This window comes from Leptidea sinapis, chromosome 19 (genome assembly GCF_905404315.1).
Source record: "Leptidea sinapis chromosome 19, ilLepSina1.1, whole genome shotgun sequence".
Taxonomy (NCBI): domain Eukaryota; kingdom Metazoa; phylum Arthropoda; class Insecta; order Lepidoptera; family Pieridae; genus Leptidea; species Leptidea sinapis.
The window spans coordinates 6,104,820-6,131,702 of record NC_066283.1 but is presented as its reverse complement, the minus strand read 5'-3'; the positions used below and the strand labels follow the sequence as shown (position 1 = coordinate 6,131,702).

The 26,883-nt window shown below is 32.7% G+C and overlaps 1 protein-coding gene across 2 annotated transcripts in view; it reads right to left on the bottom strand.

Moving 5' to 3' along the window:
• LOC126969977 (rhophilin-2) overlaps positions 1-26,883 on the bottom strand; it is a 135,413-nt gene that overhangs the window by 42,203 nt on the left and 66,327 nt on the right. Inside the window, exon 2 of one of the 2 annotated variants that reach the window (XM_050815625.1) lies at positions 22,591-22,743. The exons of the other annotated variant lie outside the window; for it this stretch is intronic. Coding sequence (XP_050671582.1) covers positions 22,591-22,635 — 45 coding nt within the window. The 5' untranslated portion in view covers positions 22,636-22,743. The remainder of the gene's footprint in view (positions 1-22,590; positions 22,744-26,883) is intronic. 2 annotated transcript variants of the gene reach the window in all.

Sequence of the window (26,883 nt, the reverse complement as noted above, 5' to 3'; positions counted from 1 at the left end):
CTCAAGCGGTGCAATCCTGTTAGCAATCTCGGGAGATGGTGCCGAAACAGTACGAATAATTCTACACAAACCATAGCTGTATGTCTTCTCATAACCGTGGAGATCTTCATCTGATATTTCATCGCAAAATTCTTCTAATAGGTACATATCACCTCTTTCTGAAGAAAACAAAATAGAAATGGAAACGACAATTATGTCCGACACGATGTAAATAATAAATAATGACTAAATCTACAGCATGCCCAAATTATTCCGGTCGTACCAAATCCGACCATGTGTTTGGGCTATTATACTTTGCGCAAACAACTTCTATGCGCACATGGAAATTCGATTTCTGCTTTGCTGTACAGAGAAGCGTTATTCGAGATAGAGATACAATAGCATTGGTTGCGGCTTCATACACGCAATTCATTATCGAATGCAATCTACAACATGCCCAATTTATAAGAAATGGTGTAAATAATTATCACTCACGGACAACGGAAACAAAGAGATGTTCCGTTTTTATCTTATATTAACATGCCGAGATAGATTTATGTGTTTAGACTACGGCCGGACTATCGGACGGGATTTGTTCGTCATTCACCTCGCAAAGTTTCGTCCTAATTTCGTCTAAAATTCTTTTGTCGCCCTAGATTTTATTCCTATTTCGTCTCGAATATAAGAATAATGAAAAATTTTATATTATATTCTTGTTGTTTCCCACACAACCTGAGACAGCTGTGCCACAATCTGCAGGAACATATCCTGTAATAGGTTTATGAACTCTTTTCATGCCATCGTTTGGTCTCAGGTAAGCTATTGCTCTTATATATATTTTAGAATATTGTTGTAATTTATATTTTTTTCTGGCTGCACTAAAATAACATTTTATGAAATGACCCTAAAAAGAAATAAAAATAAACGTGGGACGAAACAGGAATGTGGGACGAAAACACGAGGCGAAACAGGAACAAATCTCGGATGGTCCGGTGGGCGCCTCGCACCAATGTTAAATTGGTCCGGCGTTGTACTCGGTACGGTCCGAACGTTAATAATAATAATTTTATGCGATACTAATAACTCCTAAACTATTTGACCGATCTCAATGAAATCTTTTGTAATAGATTCGTTGAAGCTCAAGGAAGGTTTACATATATAATTTATATGGCAAAACAACGTTTGCCAGGTCAGCTAGTTATACAACACGATCTAAGTGGAAGCTTAAGTGGAAAATTATAATTATGTATATATTATATTATTCTGGTTAATTTTGACTGATCGCGCTTATTTAGTCGACTTGAGCCGACGTTACCAGGACATGCGTTAGATAAACTAACGTGACGGTCGAGTCTCATTCCCTAGACACAAAATAACAAATAAGTTTTCTTCTCAAAAAGCTTCTTACCAACCATCACACACTGTTGATAAATAAAGGTATTATCTGCATATAGTATTAATATTTGTACCTAATAATATTTAAGAAGTAGATATAATTTAACTTTAAACTAGCGCGGTGACTAGATCAAATAGATGTTAAGAATTGAAAATCTATAATTAAAAAGGCTCTAGAGCTAATAGATGATCTAGAGCCCTATTAGCAAACTCGAAATACGAAGTTTCGGTTTAGGGATAGTACATTTTCCTATTACGAACGTATTTCGGATCAGAAGATTACACATTTCGTCTTACGTTCTAGTTATTCCCAAAATTCACTTGACATTTCCATTTTCGTTGTTTGACATTATTATGATCGTAACTAAAACTTCAGTTTTTATGTTATGTCTATAGTTCCAAAACGAAATTTGTCCCCAGTATTCGGATCCGAAATACTTTGATAATAGGATTTAATTCGGAGTTCGTAGTCATTTCGTTTCGGACCGAAATTTCGGCTTTCGATTTTCGTAATAGATCTCCTGGCCTCTTGATCGTTTGTAGTATTGTGTTGATGTCATTCATTCGATGTTGATGTCCATTTAATGACCAATATGCAGTTGTAGCAATATTATCTGTTTTTTTATAGAAAAGGAGGGCAAACGAGCGTACCGGTCACCTGGTTTTAAGCGATCACCGCCACCCACATTCTCTTGCAAAACCAGAGGAATCACAGGAGCGTTGCCGGCCTTTTTGGAAACACCGTACAAGGAAGTTCATTCCACAGTTTGAAGAAAGAAAGCTTCTTGAAAACCGCACTGTGGAGGACCACCGCATATCCAGATGGTGGGGATGATATCCTAACTTGTGGCGTGTCGTGTGAAGGTGGAATTCGGCGGTAGGAGTCAGGTTACACAGCTCTTCGGAACACTCCCCGTGATAAATGCGGGAGAAGACACACAATGAAGCGACGTCTCTACGTTTGTTATTATTATTATTTGTTCCAACCGTTTGCTATTATTCTCTTGTTTATTTCCTTAGTAGTTTCGTCTGTGTGTGACTCACACTCACACAAAATACGCTCAGTATTATCTTAATTCCTATTGGTCAAGTAGAGCGATAGACAGATATCGATAGTCGATAATAGTACCTATTAAGTGCCACTTAGAGTTCTTATTTAAATGAAACTAAACACACACAATTACATTCCAAGTAATAATTATAGTCCGGGGGAAAGTCGCGGAATGACCGTGTGTGACCGTGACCACTTTCTACAAGTACTAGAAGGGAAATGTAATTAGATAGTCCGAGAGATAACTGACAATTTAACTGACATTTTTAATAACACTACTTCATATCAGATTATTTTTAGGTATATTTCTAATTTCATGTGAACATTTAATTGCAGATTTTAAAAGCATGCAATGCCCCTGCTTAAACTTGCTCATATTGTGTTCAGTAAACATTACCAAAGACTTACGACCATTCACAATATTCAGACTATCTCTTACTTGAGATAAATATCGTAACTATCGTTAACTTATCTACGGTAACTCATCTTATCCGTGCACGCTGTCTGTCAATGGGACGACGTATATCTGACCCGCGATATAAAATTGGATGGAAATTGCAATTCACGCGTCCCCATATAAGGCGATAAGAATGACTTATCGGGTATATTGGGACAGCTACAGATTATTGACAGCTAATTACTGACAGTAGAAGGTAGTATTTATTTATATATATATAGTATTAATTATTATATAAAGCTGCAGTGTTTGTTTGTTTGTTTGTTTGTTTGTTTGAACGCGCTAATCTCTGGTACTACTGGTCCGATTTGAATGATTCTTTCAGTGTTGGGTAGTCCATTTATCGAGGAAGGCTATAGGCTATGTTTTTTTTTTCAAAATACTAATATATAAAGCTGCAGTGTTTGTTTGTTTGTTTGTTTGTTTGAACGCGCTAATCTCTGGTACTACTGGTCCGATTTGAATGATTCTTTCAGTGTTGGGTAGTCCATTTATCGAGGAAGGCTATAGGCCATTTTTTTTTCAAAATTAGGGATCCGTAGTAAAATTGCTATTTTGTAACACAAGGTGTAAAATTGAAAGCCTATTTTTGCGTGCGCTGCAAAAACTATTGACAATAGAACAAAATGATGTACAGGCTATAATATAGGCAATATTTTATTACTTATAAAACTATCGCGTGAATTATACTTTATATGGCAAAACAACGTTTGCCCGGTCAGCTAGTATTATTATAATCGTTCTCTACAACTGTATGTCACTAAAATTTTACTAAATTAGAATATCAGAACTAGAAAACAATTTTTGTATGCCTTGGATTGCCACTTAAATATACCTATATTCGAAACAGGTGGCGCTGCGATTGCGAGTACTGAGTTTTTATTTTTTTGACGTAAAAATATATTATTTACCTACCTTTAAATATCCCAACAGCAATAGTATTTTTTACGTTTCTTCCCTGCCTTTAATTATGATAAAAAAAAAATAAAAAGAGAAAAATAACACAACTCTTTGTCCATGATTCCCTTTCTAACAAGATCTTTGGTAAATCTATATACCTATTTTTAAAAAGGGCATTAATTACTAAGCAAGTAGTGAGAGTTCTAACTGGCTTACATTGAGAAAGTAATTTACTAAAATAGATAAAACAAGTTTCAATAAACATTGTAATATATTTCACATCTGCGTATTATCACACGCGCCTGTGATTCCCTGATTTTGCAACAGAGTATGACCGGTGGTAATCACTTTCCATCAGATAAGCTTTTCCTTTTCAAGAAACAAGGTGTTTGTGGCAGTGTCGTGGGTCGGGTCGTTCCCTACCCTAAAACATGGTAGAGGGTGATAGCCGTTCCATGAGTCATGCTCGAGAACGAGGGCTACTTGTGCTGGCTTGATGATCCTGTTATAGGAAACGGTAACATAAAAGTTATTTAATATTGTTTATAATCGCTAGTAAATATAATTCTTTCATTAATTTACAGTGTCTGTGGATTGTTGCATCTATTTTACTCAACAACTCTTGTGTTTTTATACGCTTTATATTAGCTTCACCTGTATGTTTGTATGTTTGTAACCATCTTCGTTGGGCGCGATTTTAACCCACTTTAAACGGCTAGATTTCATTCAAACTTAGTAGATTTATCGAGGATTGATGACATTACACTAATTTGATAAAATTATTCAATTTTTCAATTTGCAAAATATGATTTTTGTCAATTTATATTATTTTTATCTATAGTCGATAAGGCAGGAATTGATGTTAAAGTACTTACCTAATAGTTTTAAAAATACGCTTTTATAGAAAATTTAACTAAAAAATAGAAAATAAATTTAAATTGAAAATAGTGTAAAAAAAATATATTTTATTGTAAAAAAAAGCGTGCGGTGCTTTTTAGAATATTTTTAAAATAATAATTCTTCTACACCCCACGCTTTTTTTACAATAAAATATATTTTTTTTACACTATTTTCAATTTAATATTTACTAATCATTAAATTACATTTACTTACTGTTAGGCATTGAATATTTGACGTTTGAGTATTTTTGTTGCATCACTTTACATATATTGTACCTAATTGCAATGATTATTTGGAAAACAAGGCGACGTGACGGTTTATTGTTGTAGAATTCTTAAATCTAATAAAGACCCCAGAATACATCCTTAACAACGCAGATATTTTTAACAAATCCCCATATGGGTATCAAACGAAAGGGTAAAAAAAAAATTTTAGAGTGTATTTTAAAGTGTATGAAAACCGTTATTTAAATGGACCCCCATTTATGTTTATGTTATCTTTTTAATACAAAATGGCTTGACCATTGATTATCGGTTATTTTCAGATTAGTATGTTTTGCATCAAAAGAAGTTAATTTGGCAAGGTCCCAATCAGAATAGCCACGTTTCACTGTGGCCCATGTGGTTTATTTATAATCACCGTGATTCGAAATAAGGACTGGGCGCCATTTTAGTGACGTCACCAGATCGCTGACGCCACGCTTATACGATAGCATAAAATTTCACAAAAGAATGTCAATACGAAAACTTTCATCCTTTTGAAATGATTCATCAACACGCCAGACACTTTCATTAATTATTGCTGATTTATAAGTAGTTACATAATTCAACAAATCACTAACGAACGCGCTTGACCTTTCATAAACTACGCGATATTGGTTTAATCTGTGAAGCTCCTGCGATTGTGAGACGATAGGGTTGTCAATGTGGCGAAAAAAGTAACAAAATAAAAACTTTAAAATATGTAAGCTAGATTTACGAGTATGTTTGCAGTTTGTTCGAGTACCGCCTCGTTACAAAATTCTGTTTGCTTTGTTCAACTCTCAGGTTGTGGCTTCATCTACAGGATCTACTTTACAGTTGATAACCTGCTCAACCCCAATATTTGCATATTAGGAAATTGACTTGAGATGTCGCTCTTGTAAATCTAAACAATATCCTATGTTTTTAAAGTGATAAAATTTTGTTTTTCAATTTTTAATTGTGTATTAATCCTAGAAGTGAGGGTTATGACTTTAAAAACATAACATATTGTTTAAAATCAATTCATTAATTCAATGTACTCGTAAAAACTTGGCCCAATGTGTATTTGTTTACAGCGAGTAAAGAAACATATCAGCTGGTCGAGCGTTTTGGCCCATTATTGGTCATATCGCGGCACCTAAAGACCGGCAACGCTCTTATGATTACTCTATTAATATAATACTGACCTTAAATCTAGTTTGTAATGAAAAAAATATGGCTTGCACTCCGGGAGCGCCGGCAGATGTGAAATATTTTTGAAATGGACAGGGAATAATTTCGCACTAATTGCTTTATTTATCAGCATTAAAGTACAGAATTTATGTCGTTACATACAATATTCATTTATTACGCTTTCGTACACAAAAATGACAATTTATATTACATAAAAAAATTAACACTTCAGAACTATTACAATTATGTTGCATTAAAAAGTTTATCTCTCAGAAAAATCAATTTTCATACAAAATTTCAACGATTGTCTTACAAATTTTCGATCAGGTCACGTGTCCTGACGCGAATATTACATTTTATAGCCATCCCACGAAAAGTTCTCAACGCCGCTAAATAAGTTAACACTACAAAAATTGAATATGGATTATATAATAAAATAATAAAAATAAGCTATTAAAACCAGAGAAATGGTACAAACCTTAGTCTCTGCATGTTTAGAGTCAATGTTGATATTAATATATCAACTGAAGTTGAAGTTTGACAATCTAAAATGACTCCTATAACCTTTCAACGAAAGTTCATTTTCCATAATATCAAAGACTGTAATTTTCGATCAGGCCACGTGTCCTGACGCGAGTTTAACATTTTATACGCATCAAAAGATAAGTGCTCAACGCTTCTAAAAAGTTTTCACTTCAAAACATTAATTTCATTCATTTGGTGTCATTGACAAGCCTATTCAATTTTTTGGAATATGCTTTACAAGATAAATACCTTTAATACATTTCTTATATATGTATGCAAAATATATAATTGGCTATATTTAATGAGCTAACGACATTCAGAAGATGCTTTTAGTTCAATTATTTATAAACTTAGGATATATTATAGTAGAGTAAATAAATTCAGTATTAAAATCTCTAATATATAAAATTCTCGTGTCATGGTGTTAAACTTTGAACTCCTCCGAAACGGCTTAACCGATTCTCATGAAATTTTGAAATTGAGTAGGTCTGAGAATCGGACAACATCTATTTTTCATCTAGAAAATCCTAAATGTTAAGGGTGGTCCACGCCAAATATTTTTTTGAATTATTTTTAAAAATTTGTTTGATTATGAGTCTTCAAACTTACAACTTCAAATTTTCACCCATCTACGATCAACAGTTACTTTTGTATCGCGATTTTAATATCGGCAATACAACGTTTGCTGGGTCAGCTAGTATTAAAATATAATATACAATAGCGTAGAATTAATCAGCTACTATAGGCCTTTTGTAACTCATGTCTACTGAATCACAACCAATGGATGACAATTTATAATAAAAAATTTTTCATTGGTTGTATTTAATGCCTCTTTACACGCTTTTTATTAACTTCACCTGTATGTTTGTTTGTTTCTAACCGACTCATTTGGGATATTTTGACGCACTTCAAACGGCCAGATTTCGTTAAAAGTTCGAAGATTTATCGAGGACCGATGACAATACATTCAATTGATAAAATTATTCCCTTTTTCAATTTTCAAAATATTTTTTTTTTGTTTATTTATTACAATATTATTCTTCCTACAAACATAAAACGCACGAGGAATAAAAAAATCCCGTTTTTTTTACGTCAAACAAGTACTAAGACCTTGTTGCGTACATAATATATAAACTTTTTTTTATAATATTCACCACAAAGTCATCCATGCATAATAACTTTAAAAATATACATTATACTAAGTTGCTTTCTTCGCTAACTCATTTTGCGTAAATTTATTAGCATAATACGTTTATAAAATATATTAATAAATAATACGAATTTCTTTTATATTTAATAAAATTATCATATTTTGCTGTACATCTGTTAATTTCTTCTTTTTCACAGTGACAATCAAATCATGATTTATTCAAATAGGTCAAAAAATTACACTTTTGAATAGAATAAAATAGAAATATATTTATTGACAATAACATAACATATTGCAACAACACTTGGTAAACGTCATGAAGCTAAATCAGTTTGTAAAGGGACTTTGACTTAGCTTGAGCTGAGAAACTCCCAGCTCATTTAAAAAATAGCTTAAACTATTTAATATAATATAATACAATTTTAGGTGGCCTGTGCAGAACCATACAAGAACCTTATTATCCTCTATATAATCTTAAAAGCCTTCGTTGTCAAAGAAGCTTTAATATTATATTTCTTAAATGTGTGCTTAGCGAGTCCAGTATACTATCTGGTATTTTACTGTAAATTTAATTCAATTTATTACTTTCTTTTAAAGTACAGTGATATTTCATTTATTATACTCACGCTTTGTCTAAAAAATAAAAAAAAGGAAAGCTATTGATGCATTAAAACATGCTTGAAAATAAAGTAAAAAAGGGGAGGTCATGTTATTCGACTCCCGGATAAAAGATGGACAAAGACTGCAACTGAATGGCGTGGCCCAGTTGGGAAACGAAAGAGAGTTAGATCTTTAGAAAGTTCGGAGTATGGAATCAAAGAAACTGGAGGAATAAAGTGGAAAAAAACGGCTCTAGACTTGGAAAAAATGGAGGCCTTTACTCGTTGAGAAATCTTATAAAAATAAAAACAATAACGGTAAACTGACATGCTAATTAACATAATTATATTTTACGGCCTTAAAAATAAACTTGGTATAAAGTTATAACTGATGATAAACAAAGAAAATGCAAAATGTTTACAATATCGTTGACAACACTGGCAATACAATGATAATTCTGAAGTATTCCGAATGACAAGCTGCCTTGCAAATACACGCGGGAAACGTAATACGTCCGAACAAACCATTCGTAAGCAAAATGCCTATTTGTAAATATTTTACATACTCTTAATAAAATCAATGAATGAAAATGATATTAACTGAATCGCAAACTGATTTAGTTCGTTCATTCATTTGTACCATGAGGTGTTATTTCAACCTAAACTGGATAGCTTATTTGTCAAAGTGACCGATTCGAAAAAAGTTGCTACTTCCTTAGAGGAAAGTGGATCGTGTTGTTAATAACTTTTAAAAAATATTGAAAACATAGAAAAGAAAAATTTTATTGATTAAAGATGAGATGAGAATACTTTATTGGACGTTTTTGTAAAACAAAATACTGAAAATAAATACCAAAAATGAAAATACTAAAGACGAGGCAGTAAGGGCCCGGGCTATAGCCTGTTCGCAAGAACGAATTAAAAAAAATGTACTCTGTGGTCCTGTCAAATCAAACATCAATGGAGGTGCGTTCATAGCTCGTTATTTTTACGAAAACACATATGCAAACATTTAATTTATAATTCAAAGAACTATATTTATTTATATTACTTTTATTTAATAAGTATAAAAAAGGGCTTAATGGTTTATAATTTGACGCAATTGCGCATTTTTAAAATTTATTTTTAGTATTTTCTACGCAAAAAAAACCGCTAAAATCATATCATTTTAGGTTTCGAAACGCAATTTTATTACGTTCATTCTTCATAAGCGATCCAAACGCCATTAAGTAAAAGGCACTTTATGGTACGAATTTTAGTGATTCAGTTTAGGTACCTACTCTTGGTTTAAAATATTTTTGTTTTTTTTTTTCATTATTGTCCATTGAGAACATAATTAGTATTTCATTTATGGAACTGTTTTGTCTTCTAGTCTATGTATATCTGTAACCTTACTGTACAAGACTGTTATATTCCTAAATAAATAAATATAACATTATTATATAACATTATAAAATTTTAAGATTAACTAATATATATTACCTGGTATTATATAGTATAAATATTATCTTGTGCATGTACAACTCAAGTAATTTATATAATTATGAATATTCATTTTTAAATTTTATTATGTATCTATCTATAATGTAAAAAAAATATTAAAATGCATGTATAGAACTTATAAATTTGTAAACAATTTTTTTTTTAGAATGAATAAATATCGTTTTTATTTATTTATTTTTACTCACCCTTTTACAATCAGACTCTTAAAAACGGGATGTTTTCGTAAAATAAACACAAAATTGTTCCGCGGAGATTACTGAAACTAAGTTTTTGCACTAATCTAGAAACGATTAAGTCTTGTGCAGTCTGTTAGACTATCATCAGTGTTTATATAATATGTTACGCGAATGTAATGAGATTGTTGTATCAATATTACGTAATATTAATATTCTACTAATGCGGTGCACAGTTAGTATAATATAAAATGCTCATAAATGCAAGTAAATTGTTTCAAAAGGTCAAATAAATTATAATATTTGCAATGTTTGCTGTTCACGAAGATTGCGTTACAAGTGTTAATTGAAACAGGAAGTAAGTGGAATTATTTGTTCTATTTTAAACTTCTTTCGTGTATGTCCGAAGAATCGAATTATTTAAAGACGTTGAGTTGCTTGTATGTTCTTCTCACGAGCTTTAATTTTTCCGAACATTATAGGATTCACATATGGTAGATTTTTCTTTATAACAATAAGGGACAAGACGAGCAGGATGTTCAGATGATGGTAATTGATACGCCCTGTCCATTACATTGCAGTGCCGCTCAGGATTCTTGAAAAATTAAAAATTCTTTGTGGCATTACAATTGCGCTCGTCTCCTTGAGACATAAGATGTTAAGTCTCATTTGCCCAGTAATTTCAATAGCTACGGTGCCCTTCAGACCGAAACACAGTAATGCTTACACATTACTGCTTCACGGCAGAAATAGGCGCCATTGTGGTACCCATAATCTAGCCGGCATCCTGTGCAAAGGAGCCTCCCTGTTATAATCAAAGCCCTCCTAATTTCGAAATAAAATCCCAACTAACTACTGTTACTTCATAAATCGATTAAGTTAAACAAGTTATGTAATGAGGTCAAACAATGATCCGAGCTGTTGAACCTTCATAGTTTCCGATTTACGAAACGGTAACAGAATCAGTTAAGTAATTCAGTGAAGGTAACTTGGTCAGGATGCGGCCACTTACAACTTAATCTGACTATTTAAGTCATTTACGAATTATTTATAAATAACTTGACTCATTTTGTAATTTTATTAGTCTGCAAAAAGTTTTTATTGCATGCAAAATAGCAGTAAAAAAGTGTGTGTGTACTTATGTATGCAAGCAAGAAGTTATACTTGTTTGGCCTAACGAAGAAAAAATCATTAAAATAATTTATTCCTCGTGCTATTCTACGTTTTTACAAAGAATAATTTTGTAAAAGTCTTGCAAAGATGGCTTTGACAATTGATTATTAAATAATGAATACGGCTGTATGGGATTGAACCCTTTGCCTGTCCTAATAATGGAAGAAGAAACCAAAAAAAATAACGAATGACGCAAACGTCAGAAAATTTAAGGAACCAACTTCAACCTGGTGTTATAGTGATGCGCGCGCATATTACAATTTCACTCTTATCATTATTTCATAAAGCGCCTAGTATAAATTCAAAAAGTGTGAATGATTGATAAAAAAAACTATTAAATGATTTCTTATGTTATAATTTTGTTAGTTTTCAGTACAAAAAAAGTTGTAAGTGTTTACAAAAAAAATATTTTGTTAGGCTATATGTAGAATGCAAACCCGTCCTCGACCAAAGAACCCTGCTCAAACCGCAACCACACGCAAATATTTCAAAAATTATGGACTTCCACTTGATCTGATTAAATTAAAAAAAAATAACTGCATATTTAGATTTCCTTTTAACAGGTAACCTTAGCTGAGGTCTTCACAGATTAAAAATTTATAAATTAATATTTCTGTCGCGCCAACGCGGGTTAGACCAAAGTTAGTCCGAAAACTAGAACCTCGCCTGAAAAGACTCACTAAAAATTTTCTCCACCTTAACTATAATTTTGAAAGCTATGATTCTGCTTGCGGCCAATTGATTGAGCCGTATTAGGCACTTACAAAAACGAAGTTATAAAAAAAGAAAAAGAAAACAGAGAGACTACAAATAATAAATATATTATAATTTAATATCTTAAATATATCTAGGATCTAGATAGACTCAGACAGTTGTGAAAACGTCGCAAAAAAAATAGACTTTAGAACTAACCTCTATTTTGAGCAATTCACGCGCACTAACATAAAGTCTCATACAAATCGCGAGTGTAAGACGTAGCTTATCACTCACACTAAACTAATATTCCTGGCCTGTTTTGATCGGTTTTCTAATAGAAAGAGACTCTAGACGTATAAATTGTCTAAAGAGAAAACAACCGAGATGTTTTGTATTTGCCGCAAACATTTCCACTTAACTAATCTATATTTCGTTATCTTTATAGTAGGTATGTTTATATATTATTATATAAAGCTATTTTTTGGCAGAACCCATAAAAACTTAACCCACAAAGCTTACAATTATTGCATAAGTGGTTTAAATAAGATTAGTCGAAGTTTTATCACAAAATTATAAGATTCTTTCGGCCGGTTTGTAAGCGCTGAGCCGGTTCCCTGACACCATTCTGATGTACCGTAACCAATTCTACTTCCGATCGACAAGATGCCACTACGGTATCTTTAACAACAAAATTAGTTTTACGTTGAGAAATTTATTTAACACATTCAATAGAATTAGGCTTAATGGTATAATAGTTTATCGAGTTACGTTCTTATAGCGAGATGTTTTAACACTTTTGCGGATGATATGGTTGTAAAATCATCTATATACCACAGTGTCTAAAGACGAAGGTTATGACAAGTTACGGTACGCAGACATGATCGTTCCCTATGGGCCTGATGAAAAGCTCATGGTGGCTCAGATGGCAATGGAGAGGGCTATGCTCGAAGAAGTTTCCCTGCGAGATCGAATCAGATATGAGGAGATCCATAGGAAAACCAAGGTCCCCGACAAATAAACCCTCAAATTTTGCCAAAAATTTTCGTCACTAATACGCAAATTTTGATTTTCGTCCCATAATTTAAGAACAATAAGTAATCATACAAATGATTTAAGTTTTCTTTAGTGTTAATTCCGACAATATTTGTTTTTCGAGACTAAAAGTCTCGTGCCAGATTTTGGCGAGACACACAGAGACAGACGTGTCGAATTGTTTAAAAATAAATATTGGCGGAATTAACACTAAAGAAAACTTAAATCATTTGTATAATTATGGATTTCCGCAAAGTATCGTTACGCGTAACTTCATTTTTTTTTAAATAAGTAATCCTTTATCGGGATAGCAATAATATGCTTATATACCAGTTGGACTAAAAGCACTATAGCCTCTATTAGTGGAGACACAACCTGTGTCATCTATAATACAAATGGAACCATAATAATGGAATGTGATTTATACCAAATACATGAGATATATAATACCTAATACATAAGATACATAATAGCTTTAAGGGTAAATGTATACACTTCTATAATAAAGTCCCAGCCACTGTTCAGGCATTATCTATAAATAAATTTAAATGTTTTATAAAAAAAATGGCTCTGTCGTAAATCCTATTACTCCACTGCTGAATATCTAAATGATCGAGCAGCCTGGGACTAGATTGTGATTACTTTATAGCGATAGAAATAACTGTATAATATTGTATATTTTTATTGAAAAGAGCGCAAAAAAGAATGCTGGGAGAGTTTCTTGCGCCGCTTCTTCTGTCTCAGAGCGCCATTTGTTTCAATTTGAATTTGAATAAATTTTGAGAAAATAAATGCCTTTTATGCCTTTTTATGCCTTTCATGTATATGCAATTATTCGTTGTGGCTGAGGTGTCACAGAATTATGCCTTGCAATTTGATTTTAGCTACTGGTAACGCCAGTTGCACAAACTAGACACTACCTTTTCCTTAACCAATAACACCTTTCTTCTAGCAACCTAGTCAGTACAACTCAATTTACTTATTCCATACTATCTACACATAGAGATAAATTACTACCATCTACTGTCAGTAATTAGCTGTCAATAATCTAATGCTGTCCCAATCAGGGGCGTCCATATAATATATGCAATTAGGCAGTGCCTACCTCGCTATGAACCTAAATAAATACAGCACTAGTGTTAAAGTTAATTTAGTACAATTTGGTTCCGTTATTATGTGACGAAACTTCTATTAAACACCCACTCATAAAATTTTTCCTTACGCTAGGTACTAAATACCTAAGGTAAGCAATATTTGCATATTCCAAAGCTAAACTACGACCATATAGATCCACAGTGCCTATCTTGCTTGAAAACCAATGCACGCCCCTGGTCCCAATATACCCCATAAGTCATTCTTATCGGCTTATATTGGGACGCCTGAATTACAATTTCCACACGCTGGTAAGCTATACGTCGTCCCATTGACAAACAGCGTGTACGGTTAAGGTGAGTTACCGTCGATAAGTTTATTGAGATAGAAAAGTCAATGATAGTTACGATTTTATCTCAAGTAAGAGATAGACTGAATATTGGGAACGGCCGTAAGTCAAGTTACAGCAGGCGAAGGTTGAGCATCTCCTGATCATTATCGTCGTGAGATCGTAGTGATTTCTTCGTTAATCATCCTGCGAACATAAATTGTGTTTTGCTAGCACACTCAGGCGAATTATGAAGATCCCGGGATCTTGGAGATGTGGTACGTACCGACTTTTCCTTAAATCCTATGTTTCCTGTTCTATTAACAGAAGTACCCGTTTATTGAATACAATCCACTTAAGATTCTCCGGCGCAACCAGATTTATTATCTTGATGATGTCTTAAATAATATTCGTCTATGATCACTCGAAAATTACAGTAATAATTTATTCATAAAATAGTCTGGGGGCTCCATTCTTAAGATGTGGTATCATTTAGAAAGTCATTTATGTTATCTTTTATCGTACAAATGTTTTAATTTTTCTTTTAAATTACGTTTAATACATTTTTATCTCTTCTAATATCATGTTGTAAAAGCATATAACATATATTATATTGTCCAAAAATATTCACCAACATTAGCACAACAATTTTATTTGTTCCTGGTGTTAGCATTATGATTATGACAGTTTCTAGAAAATTCGGTAATACACCCTATGTAAATACTACAGACATAACATTTTCAAGAATATACCGAGTGGCGACAGTCAATATACTGGGTGGCCGAGAAGTTGACGTCCAAAGCTAAAATTTGAATTTGGCTAATTTTTGGCCAATGTTCTGGGAAGTTTTTAAAAATAGAAGCCATATGCTCCCCATTTTTTTTGATACCTTGAATATTTTTATGTATTTAGCTGGAGCAGTTATCTTGAACTTACGAATCAATTCTAAACTAGTTCCGCATTGTCTAAACTATTCATAGTTTCTTATGTGGTTATTGCAACTGTAGTTAATAATTATCAACAATAAAATTAACTAAAAGTGTTCAAAAAAATTTGAAAAAAGGCCTAAACCACAATTAGGTGAAAAAAGCGGATAAAAGGGGAAAAAATTATTATCTCCTAAACTACGCAAAATCGTAGAACATATAGGGGTGATTCGGATACTCATCACCATGAGGCTTTCAAATTTTAGCTTTATTACAATTTCATCTTATTTTCTACATTTATATATATAACATATTTATAAAAAACAATATTATAAATATAAAAAATAGAGTCCCGCCGGCGCCGGTTCACGACAATTCCGCCGGTGGTTAGGGCGACAGACTGAGGAACTTCCGCACGATACGTGCCGTTCCCAAAACAGCTGCTTTCTGTAACTGACCCTTTATCCAGTTATTAAGTTATAGCCTCTTGAGATGATGGTCGAGGCTCTTTGCTATAAGACCGTTATTATTATAGAGTTATTATTATTATTATAGAGCGTATAAATTAACTTTTATATGAACGTGATAACTGGGTTGAAACTAAGTCGTTTATTACGCACAAATTTGCGAGCGGAAAAGTTGCATGAAAATCCATTTCTAACGTTGTCTTCGTTTGTTTGAGTTCCGTAGCTAAATGGCAAAAAACGGAATCCTTATAGATTCTTCATGTCTGTCTGTCTGTCCGTGTATGTCACAGCCACTTTTTTCCGAAACTATAATAACTATACTGTTTAAACTTGGTAAGTAGATGTATTCTGTGAGCCGCATTAACTTTTTCACACAAAAATAGAAAAAAACAATAATTTTTGGGGGTTCCCCATACTTAGAACTGAAACTTAAAAAGATATTTTCAGAAACTCCTAAAATAAGAGAATTATAAAACTAAAAAATTTAAATGATTTCCATTACCATGCAAAATTCCACTGAAAATTGGTATGAACGAGATCTAGTAAGTAGTTTTTTTTTAATACGTATAAATGATGAGAGCTGATTTGCACTGTTTGATTGTGAGCAAAGATTTTTTGCCTATTGCATTTAAATAATTTAATATCATTTTTGTTTCTATATAACTTTTATATTATGTTACTTGCCGCTACGGAACCCTCCATGGGCGAGTCGCACTGGGCCTTTTTTTTGTTTGGGTTTGACAGTTTGGCCAGTTAGACTTAGCAAACAAAATTTATAACTTTCTTTATAAAGCCTTTCAAATCGACATCGAATAGCACACTGCGTATGACGTTTCAAATTGATACTTGTAATTTATTTGCTAAAATTAATATCGACAATTTCGAGGCGAAACGTGTCGAATTGTTTAAAGACAAAATATACTGGCGGAATTAACACTAAAGAAAACTCAAATCATTTGGATAATTATGGATTTCCGCAAAGTAACATCTACTTCAATAAATTTGCTAAAATTATCATAATTTGTTTTTATTTTCGTCGTATGTACCTATTGAGGCCCTCGACATAAACTGGTGTCTACAAACTGCACACGCGTTATGGATTGCTAACTTTCTTCATTTACTAACATCACATATTTTTTATGACAGTAAGGGACGAGACGAGCAGGACATTCAGCTGATGGTATCAATATGCCCTGAAATTACAATGCAGTGCCGCTCAGGATTCTTGAGAAACCCAAAAACTGTGAGCGACACTACAATTGCGCTCGTCACCTTGAGACATACGATGTTAAGTCTCATTCGCCCAGTAATTTCACTAGCTACGGCATCCTTCAGAACACAATAATGCTTACACATTACTGCTCCACGGCAGAAATAGGCACCGTTGTGGTACCTACTCATAATCTAGCCGGCATCCTGTACAAAGGAGCCTCCTACTGGTAAATAAAAAAACTAAAATTCATATAATATTCAAAGTCAATAACTAATACATTACACAGGAATTCATAAAATAGTAAATTAAATAGCTTTAAAGATATTTCCGTCTAGTCCAGGCGAGTGGCCCGAGTACATATTATAAATCGGAACGTGTATGTTATGTAACGGCCGTGCAATGAACCTTGGACAAGGAATATATGGAGTACAATAACTAACAATATTTATCAATAATTGATTTTATCATTGTACGTGATTAAAACATTTATATTGTAATACTTAAAGGCGGCCTTACAAATAAACAGGATATAAAGTTATACCTGTTAATAGACCAAAAATATGCTTACAATTAGACATTTTGCTTATGATTGGTTTATTCGGACGTATAACGTTTCCCGCGTTTATTTGCAAGGCTGCTAGACATTCGGGTAACTTCAGAGTTATGTATTGTATTGACAGTGTTGTCAGCGATATAGTCAACATTTTGGATACTCTTGGTTTATTCTTACGTATAACTCTATACCTAGTTTATTTGTAAGGCCGTTATGGCATTTACACACTTTAAGTTTTATTATTTTATTGGAACCTTTTTTATATAGATATATTATCAGGAATTGTTTTTACTTAAAAACAACAGTCAGAAAAAATATTCATTAACAAATCAATTTATAAAAGTTAAATGAAAATCAGTTCAAAAGTAAAGAATACCTTCAAGTGACTCTTCAAAATGTTTATAATACATATTATATTTTAATCAGTTTTGCTTATTAGTTATAATTTATATAAAATATTATAATATGTAGTAGAAATTAGAATTTTATGTAAACTGTACTTACCTACTTAACCTAATTTAATTACTATGTATTTACTGTACGCTTTAAGATGCAATTTTGTAACCCACTTTTTATAACATAGCCAGATCCATTTAAGTGGAAATTCCTTTATGGAACAATAAATATCCTAAACCACACTTGTAAAATACAGAGAATATTAAGCAAGTGACTTGTACAAAAGAAAACACGTAGACGTAGACATGTTGCTGTGTCATGAATACGTCAATCATATACAAGTTGTCCCGTTACTTAATCGCCATTCAATAATAAAGTGAAGCAATTCTTATTTTTCATTTCTTGCTCATTATTGTTATTAGAAACGGTTGCATAAATTGGCGCTAATTTAAAAAAAAAAACATTCAGTATTCTTGTTGGACTTTGACGGACTTTAAGAATTAATATTCAAATAACGATTCCACCAATTGAAGTAAAAAGATTTTAAGAATTAGAGAGTCTGTCTGCTCGGTGTATGTAATATCTCTTGGCACGGGACATAGCGTGTTAATGAGTAATTGCTTTCTTACGATAACTAATTATATAATCAGAAAAATACAAGATGAATTAAATCCAGCTGCACCTTGTTAAATCTATATTTATAAATAATCAAATAGTAGATACTTATTTTGTAACGCAAAAAAAAAAACAATTTTTAGTTAATATTTTTACCAACCCATTTTCAGGTAGCAGAACCCATAGAACTTATGTTACAGTTTGTAGTCCACTGTAAAATTATTAATTTAATTTACACATATTAAACAAATAAGTAATCGAAGTAGAACACTGTGTGTTACCTATATTTACAAAAAAAAAAAGATTTTAATAATAAAATAAGAAATATCTGTACCAATACTAAATACATTTTAAAGTAAAACAACGATACTAATAGTAACAAAAATATTAAAGAATATTTTTTTAATTAAATTATTCAAATTAAAATCATGGGTATCTTAATTTTTCCGCGGAAAATTTAAATAAAATTCGGCGTGTCATTGGGGGTTTATTGTGCTATACGGCTGTAAGCTGTTTATTATGCTCCATCGTCTCATGGTGCGCATAATGATGAGGTTATTGATAGCTAATGAATGTGGCTTTGACAATTAATTATTAAATAATGAATACGGCTGTATGGGCTTGAACCCTTTGCCTGTCCTAATAATAAACTAAGAAACCAAAAAAAAATACGAATGTCGCAAACGTCAGAAAATTTGAGGAACCAACTTCAACCTGTTACTTTTGTGTTACAGTGATGCGCGCGCATATTATAATTTCACTTTCATAATTTTTTCATAACGCGCCAGAAGTTTAATTTCAATAAAATAAAAAAAATTAAGTCTACTCCAGGATTTCGCTAGGCTACCTGAATAGTAGTTCATTACGCTTGCAGGAAACATTGCGTGTCCCATAAAATGTCACTCTAACTGGTTACATGGCAGTCCAGAAAGTCCGGAGTACTGACGCAGGGATTTATTTTAATTGAAGCAAGTTAATTGAGTAGAAGAATTACTTTCTGGATTCTCTACTAAGAAATATATATGTTTAATGCAGATATGTAACCGCAAGCGGTTGCAAAAGGGACAAGGTACAATTGTAGTAATTTTATGTTTTAAACATTTTAAGATGCTTTGAATAAAATTTTTATGGCTATTTACCTTATATCTTTAAATGAGCAATTCTTGTATATATATATATATATATATATACATAATCCGAATCTCGGAAACGGCTCCAACGATTTTCATAAAATTAAGTATGGAGGGGATTTCGGGGGTGATAAATCGATCTAGCTAGGTTTCAATTTAAAAAAAAAATGGATAACATAACAGAGAAATAAGAAGACCCCGGTTCGAATCCAGATGTCCTATTAGTTTTTTTTTTTATTCAAGTTTTGTACATTCTTAAAAATCCGAGACTCGGTCGTCCGGATATTTAATTTTATTTTCCTTTATTCGACAAACCAACAACAAATATTTATGCACAAATGTATATATATCAACAAGGAGACTTAAAACGAAAAGACACAGTAAAAATATCAATAACTGGCATGAACAAAAGATATAGAGACATACAGATTAATAAATAAAATATCAATAACAGACATACAAATTAGCTCCATTAAGCAGGGAGTCAATGACATTATGACGAAAGCAGGTTGATGTGGAATTAAATAAATTGAGTTGCTGTTTATTTTGAGAAATTGTATTAAATTGGCGACAAATACGAGTGATATGGTAGGTTAGTACGGCTACGATTATCTGTATTGATTATATAATAATTTTCTTAGCTATATAAGAATTATAGTTATACTAGCTGACCCGACAGACGTTGTTCTGTACATACTAAATAAATAAAACAATTAATAAACTAATTTATCAATAATATTTCATAACATCAATAATTATTTCGTAAAATATGCTCCCTGTTGTTATAATGAAATTGTTTCACAGCGGAACTGCCAAGCCGTGCGTCAATAAATTCTCTCAGACAAAATATGTGCATACAAAAGAAATATTGGAAATAAAAATAATAATAGGTTTCAAATCGAAATAAAAACTATCCTATCTATCAAGTTGGACTAAACTGCACTCGATGAAGTTATCCTCATTAAAATCCGTTCATTAGTTTAGGAGTCCATCGCGGACAAACAACGTGTCACGTAATTTATATATATTAAGATATATAACAATAATTGTCTGTTGTAGATGTGTGTGGGTGTATAGATTGTGGTAAGCGGCGAAAATATTAAATTTTAATTTTTTATAGTCATTTGACACCTGAAATTCTGTTGAGCTTAAGCTAAGACAGCCCAATGCAAAAATCAAGTTCGTGTTCTCTCGCACTCAGCTAAGTTTTACGTAAGCAAAGTCTGAGTAAAGTCTCAGTACGCGACAGATCTTACTTAGCATTACACATTTCTTTTTAAGTACTAAAGTGACAGGCGCAGAGAACGTAATGGGGTTTATAGCGCGGTTTAAAAGCGTTAAATTAACGTATAAGAATCCTATAATATTATCAGTGATGTGGTTTTCAATAAGCTATGTATCTATGGGCGCAAATCGCCACCTACCGTCAATAGTTGGCAACTATTGATATTTTTGTTTTAGTTTATCATTAAAATGAATATAATTGTTATAGATATATCTGAAATATATAGAATTTAATTACAAATAGCTATTTGTAAACATCAAACCGTTACTTATTATGGTTTGATATTTAATAGACACTGTTTTGACTGTTTGAATGTTTTAAAGATGTTTGATGTTTCATTTATTGTTAAAATACTTAATTTACTTTGTGAATGTTTAAATTAAATTCTATTAGAATTAATATCATTTTTCTGTATCAAACCATATTATTTTATGCAATAAGTATTTCCTTAATTGCATTTCGAATCTTGCTTGCAGCGCCATCTTCTTATTTACTAATGTTTATTCAAATTTAATGAACAAATCATATTGTATAAATCATTTGAAGTTATATAAATTCACTAAAAATTTATCATAAATATCAAGCTGTATTTAGGAATTATTTTCCAGTACTTAATTTTATTTGTTTGTTTTAAAAGAAGTTGTGTCTACTTTTATCTATTGTAAGGTAGCTATAAAAGCGGTTGTTTTATGTGAAGACTGGTCAGTTCAAGTTGAATTCTATACAAGTAATGGTGAGTGATCAAACTAAGAAATTATTAGTGTGTTATTTCACCGTGATGGACCATTATCGAGAAAACCCTGGCTTAGCGCCGACATATCCTTAGTTTAACTTACTAGAGGTAGACAAATCTATCCTTTTACGCTTACTTACATTTCAATACCCTATCGTCTAACATCTAACCTATATCATGTTTCATCATAATTACCATTCTTTTTTTTAATTCAGATTATAAAGAAGGTTGCACATTGAAGAAGAAATTTAGTTTAGTATGAAACGTGCAGTGATTTGGCATAACATGTTTGAAATAGTATTTACAATATGGTGACGAAGTATAATCTGGCTAAGTTTGAAAGCGAACAGTTGCTGAAAACGTAGTAGATTTCGGATATCTACGTTTTTTACAAGATTATAGTCGTTATCTGTCAATCTATCATTGACTGCACGTTTCATAGAGTCGAGTGAATAACTTTTTTCTTACGGCCGTTCCCAATATACTATCTACAGATAGAGATAAATTACTAACTTCTACTGTCAGTAATTAGCTGTGAATAATCTGAAGCTATCCCAATATACCCGATAAGTCATTCTTATCGCCTTATATTGGGAAGAGTGAATTGAAATTCCATACAAACTTCTATCGCTGGTAAGCTATACGTCGTCCCATTGACTGACAGCGTGGATGGATAAGGTGAGTTTCCGTCGATAAGTTTATTGGGACAGAAAAGTCAACGATAGTTACGATTTTTATCTCAAGTAAGCGATAGGCTGAATATTGGGAACGGCCGTTAGAGAGCTCCGCTAGGCAGCACTTTCCTTGCTTCACGGCGTAAGGGGGTTCCGCTGTGGTATCACATACCAAAAAATACTCCCAATGGTTTCCTCAATTACAAAACAATAGACTTTTGCTTACTCACCATAATAACACCAGACATCTTCATCATATTCTCGCAGCTCACCATGTACAGATCATCACCGAATACACTTTTACATCACCCTTCACTAATCACTTTACACTTTACAGTTAACTATAGCAGTGGTGCTATAACACTCTGTTGGCAGTCGTTTAGCTTTATTTTGATATGAAAAAAAGTAACAATTAGAATGTTATTTCTTTTATTATTTATTAAATGATAAGGAGAAATTGTTATGTTTCGTTTTTGAAGTTATACTTCTTTAGGCGCGTTATGAAAAAATGATGAGAGTGAAATTTTAAGATGCGCGCGCATCACTGTAACACTGTAAAAGTAACAGGTTGAAGTTGGTTCCTAAAATTTTCTGACGTTTGCGTCATTCGTTATTTTTTTTTTTGGTTTCTTCGTCCATTATTAGGATAGGCAAAGGGTTCAAGTCCGTACAGCCGTATTCATTATTTAATAATTAATTGTCAAAGCCATCTTTGCAAGATTTTTACGAAATTGTTCTTTCTAAAAACGTAGAATAGCACGGGGACTAAATCATTTTAATGCTTTTTGCTTCGTTAGGCCAAAGAAGTATAACTTCTTGCGTGCATAAGTACACACACACTTTTTTATGGAAGAAGAGGTCAAGGGTGAAAGATGAAAGAAATGCTAACCGTGTGTCAACCACAAGAGATTGAGATTGATAAACTGATTGTATAACATCTCTTACATATAACTGATAGTGAATAAAAATATTTGTACCGTTTGGTCTTCTGAACCCTGATTCACTTAAGATTTTTTTACTCTCTCTTCAAGATTTATAATATCCTTACAGAGTTGGCTTCTTCAAAACACATTAAATTCCATAGAAGAGTTTTTGACCACAAATAGTAAAGCATTTAAACATATAATTCTAAGTAGATTGTTTTTATCTTGACTGTAATCATTTTTTTTTATAAATTATCAAATTAATACTTTGTGTAAATATAAAATAAATTAATTTATATTGTAATAAAATTTTTGATCAAGACCGAGTTTGCATGCTATTGGTAATGGCTAAATAGGAAATACTTTAAGTAATTGTAAGACAAAATTTGTACCACCCTATTTAATAGCACATAAATTAATATGAAAAAAAAAATGTAAAACTGATTCTAAACAGGTATAAATGGTTTAATTACGAAAGCCTAATACCTGATATTATTATTATGTGAATGCAATATACTCTATTTAATTGAAGAGTGGCCGTTGAGTTTCTTGTATGTTCGTCTCACGAGCACTACTTATTATAACGCGCTTTCAATTCTTCGATTCAAAAGCGCTTAGTTTAAGCCTAATTTAATGAAGTTTATTTGACTTTGACTTTGACAAACGAGGTCACCTGATCTTAAGTGATCACCGTCGGTCAAATTTTTCTGCAGAAACAGAGGAATCACAGGACGCAGTTCCGGCCTTTTAAAAAGGTGTACGCGTTTGTTTTATGATGGTACCCACGTCGTATTGTCTTGGAAACACCGCGTAATGAAGCAGATTCCATAGCTTTAGTTTAAAGTGGCAGAAAATTCCTTGAAAACGCCTGCAAGAGGAATGCCATATACCTTATTTGTGGTGTTATGAGAAGGTGGCATTCGCCGGCAGGAATCAGTTCACAGAGTATGAATTGATACCTTATTTTTTAAGTTTACCCCAATATAGAAAAAATAAACTTATACAATTGTTTAAAATCGTGAATTTCTTGAAAACAGTTTTAGTAAATTAGTTCTAATAAATAAAAACGCTATACATAGAGGAACGCATCAATATTTTTACCAGTAGCGAAACTCTCTAAGAATTCGTATTCGTTGCGGTTCACTCAATTGTATAAAACGTGCAGTCATTGATAGATTGATAGATGACGGCTATAATCTTGTAAAAAGCGGAGATAACCGAAATCCACTACGTTTTAAGCAACTGTTCGCTTTCAAACTTATCCGGATTATACTTCGTCGACCTATTGTAATTACTATTTGAAACTCATGTCAAATGGCTCCACGTTTCATACTAAACTAAATTTCAATTTTTACTTAGACAGTCTCGCCTCTTATTACGTAGTCTTAACATCCTCTTTAGGAATGTGTAAAAAGTTTGAAAGGCGCCGCAGCTTGTGTGATATTACTGAATTGACGTTATCACTATTAAAACAATGCCGATATATAGAACACGCCCCAAATGACACCATAATAAGTTTCGACATGGCAGAAAAGTCCTCGAATGGCGACCACGTACCGGAAGACGCAGTGTTGGCAGGCCCCCCACAAGATTGACCGACGATCTGGTCAAAATCGCCTGAATATGTTGGATGAGGGCAGCGCTTTTCGCGATAATCTTAATATATATATTTCTTGTGAGCGTGTGTATGTCCCTGAACTCCTCCTACACGGCTGGACCGATTTGGATGAAATTTTTTGTGTGAGTTCAAGGGGATTCGAGGATGGTTTAGATTCACAATTGAACTACCTCATAAACGGCTGGACCGATTTTGATGATATTTTTGTGTGTTCCAGTGAATTTGAGATTGGTGTGTGTCATCAGGTGGATTCGAGAATGGTTTAGATTCACAATTAAACTACCTTCTAAACAGCTGGACCGATTGTGATGATTATTTTGTTTGTTTCAGTGAATTTGAGATTGGTTTAGATTCTCAATTCCGTCCATATTATATAATTCTCCTGCTCATGCGTATGTTAGTGAACTCCTCCTAACGGCTGGACCGATTTTTCAAATTTAAGACGTGTGTACAGGACAACGTCTGTCGGGTCCACTAGTATTGTTATAACTAATTCAAACTTATGTCAAATGACTGCACGTTTTATAATTAACTAAATTTTAACTTTTACTTAGGCAGCCTCTTATTACGTAGTATTTAGATCCTCTTTGATCTTTACTATAACATAAGCCCCTTTTAAGTTGTAAGTCAAAATGAACTGTACTGAACCTGTGACCTCACTGCGAGTCACTCATGCGTATGCCAGTCAGGGTCCGTTGATTTAGTGCTTGGAATGACGATACAAGTTTTTTCGAACTAAGACGTCATGTGAATCACTCAGGTCTTTGTAACTTAGATTAAGGATTGGTCTTCGCTTCAACTAGATACCGCATTACCTAAGAACAATAGTTTTTTTTATTTCGGCAACTATTAGATGCTTTTCTAATTTTGTAACATACGCTTCGTGTTATTTTACTTTGAAATTAATAAAATACAAAATACTTACTGATGATATGTGATCCCAGTGTCTTTTTTATTTCTTGTGGTATTATTTCTACAAAGTTTTACTACGCAACCCGGCATTTTAGTTTCAACTTTGTCAACGTCACACATTGTTAGAGACTGGCTAGCTAGTATTAGTTGCCGCCCTTTGCGACTACGCCTGCGGTATCTAGTTGGAGCGCAGCGGAGACCAATCCTTAATCTTAGCTTTGTAATTATAACTAGTAAATATAGAACATGCCACAAAAGCTTTACACCAGTTGTTTAAAATATTCTTGTTCAATCCAAATTGGTATCCAAAATGGCCGCGGATTGTATTCTTTTTATGGAAGAGCTAGCGAGAGATAGAGAGACTAGCGTACGGGTCACCTGATGTTAAGTGATCACCGCTGACCACTCTTGCAACGCCAGAGGCATTACAAGAGCGTTGCCGGCCTTTAATGAAGGTGTACGCGATTTTTCTGAAGGTACCCATGTCGTATCGTCCCGGAAACACCGCACGAGCAAGTCAAGTAAAAAAAGTAAAATGTCTTAATAGTTTTTTTTTAAATCGCCACAATTTAAAGTTATCTGGTGCAGATTGCGAATCTGGTGTCCGAGATATTGTTGTTGTTTATTTATAGCACACTTTACGAGACTTTCATTTTGTATAGACTCTTGGAAGTATTTCCTTTGTTGCTACTTTCCAATAAGCGACGCTTAGTGTCAGAATTGTTGGCGCGTAATACATTTTAATAATATTAAACGGATATTTGTACGTGCCAAGTAAATATCATAATAATATTGATAATAATATTGACACACTTTTCACACAAATTATCTTGCCACAAGTTAAGCATATATAGCCTGTGTTATGGGTTACAAGACAATGATATATTTAATACAATATACTTACTTAAACGTACATAAATTCATATAAACATACATTAATACATTTAAACATCCATGACTCGGAAACAAACGTCCATATTCATTATATAAATGCTTGCAACTACCGGGATTCGAACCCGGGACTTCTAGCTTAGTAGGTAGGATCGCTAACCACTCGGCTATACAGGTCG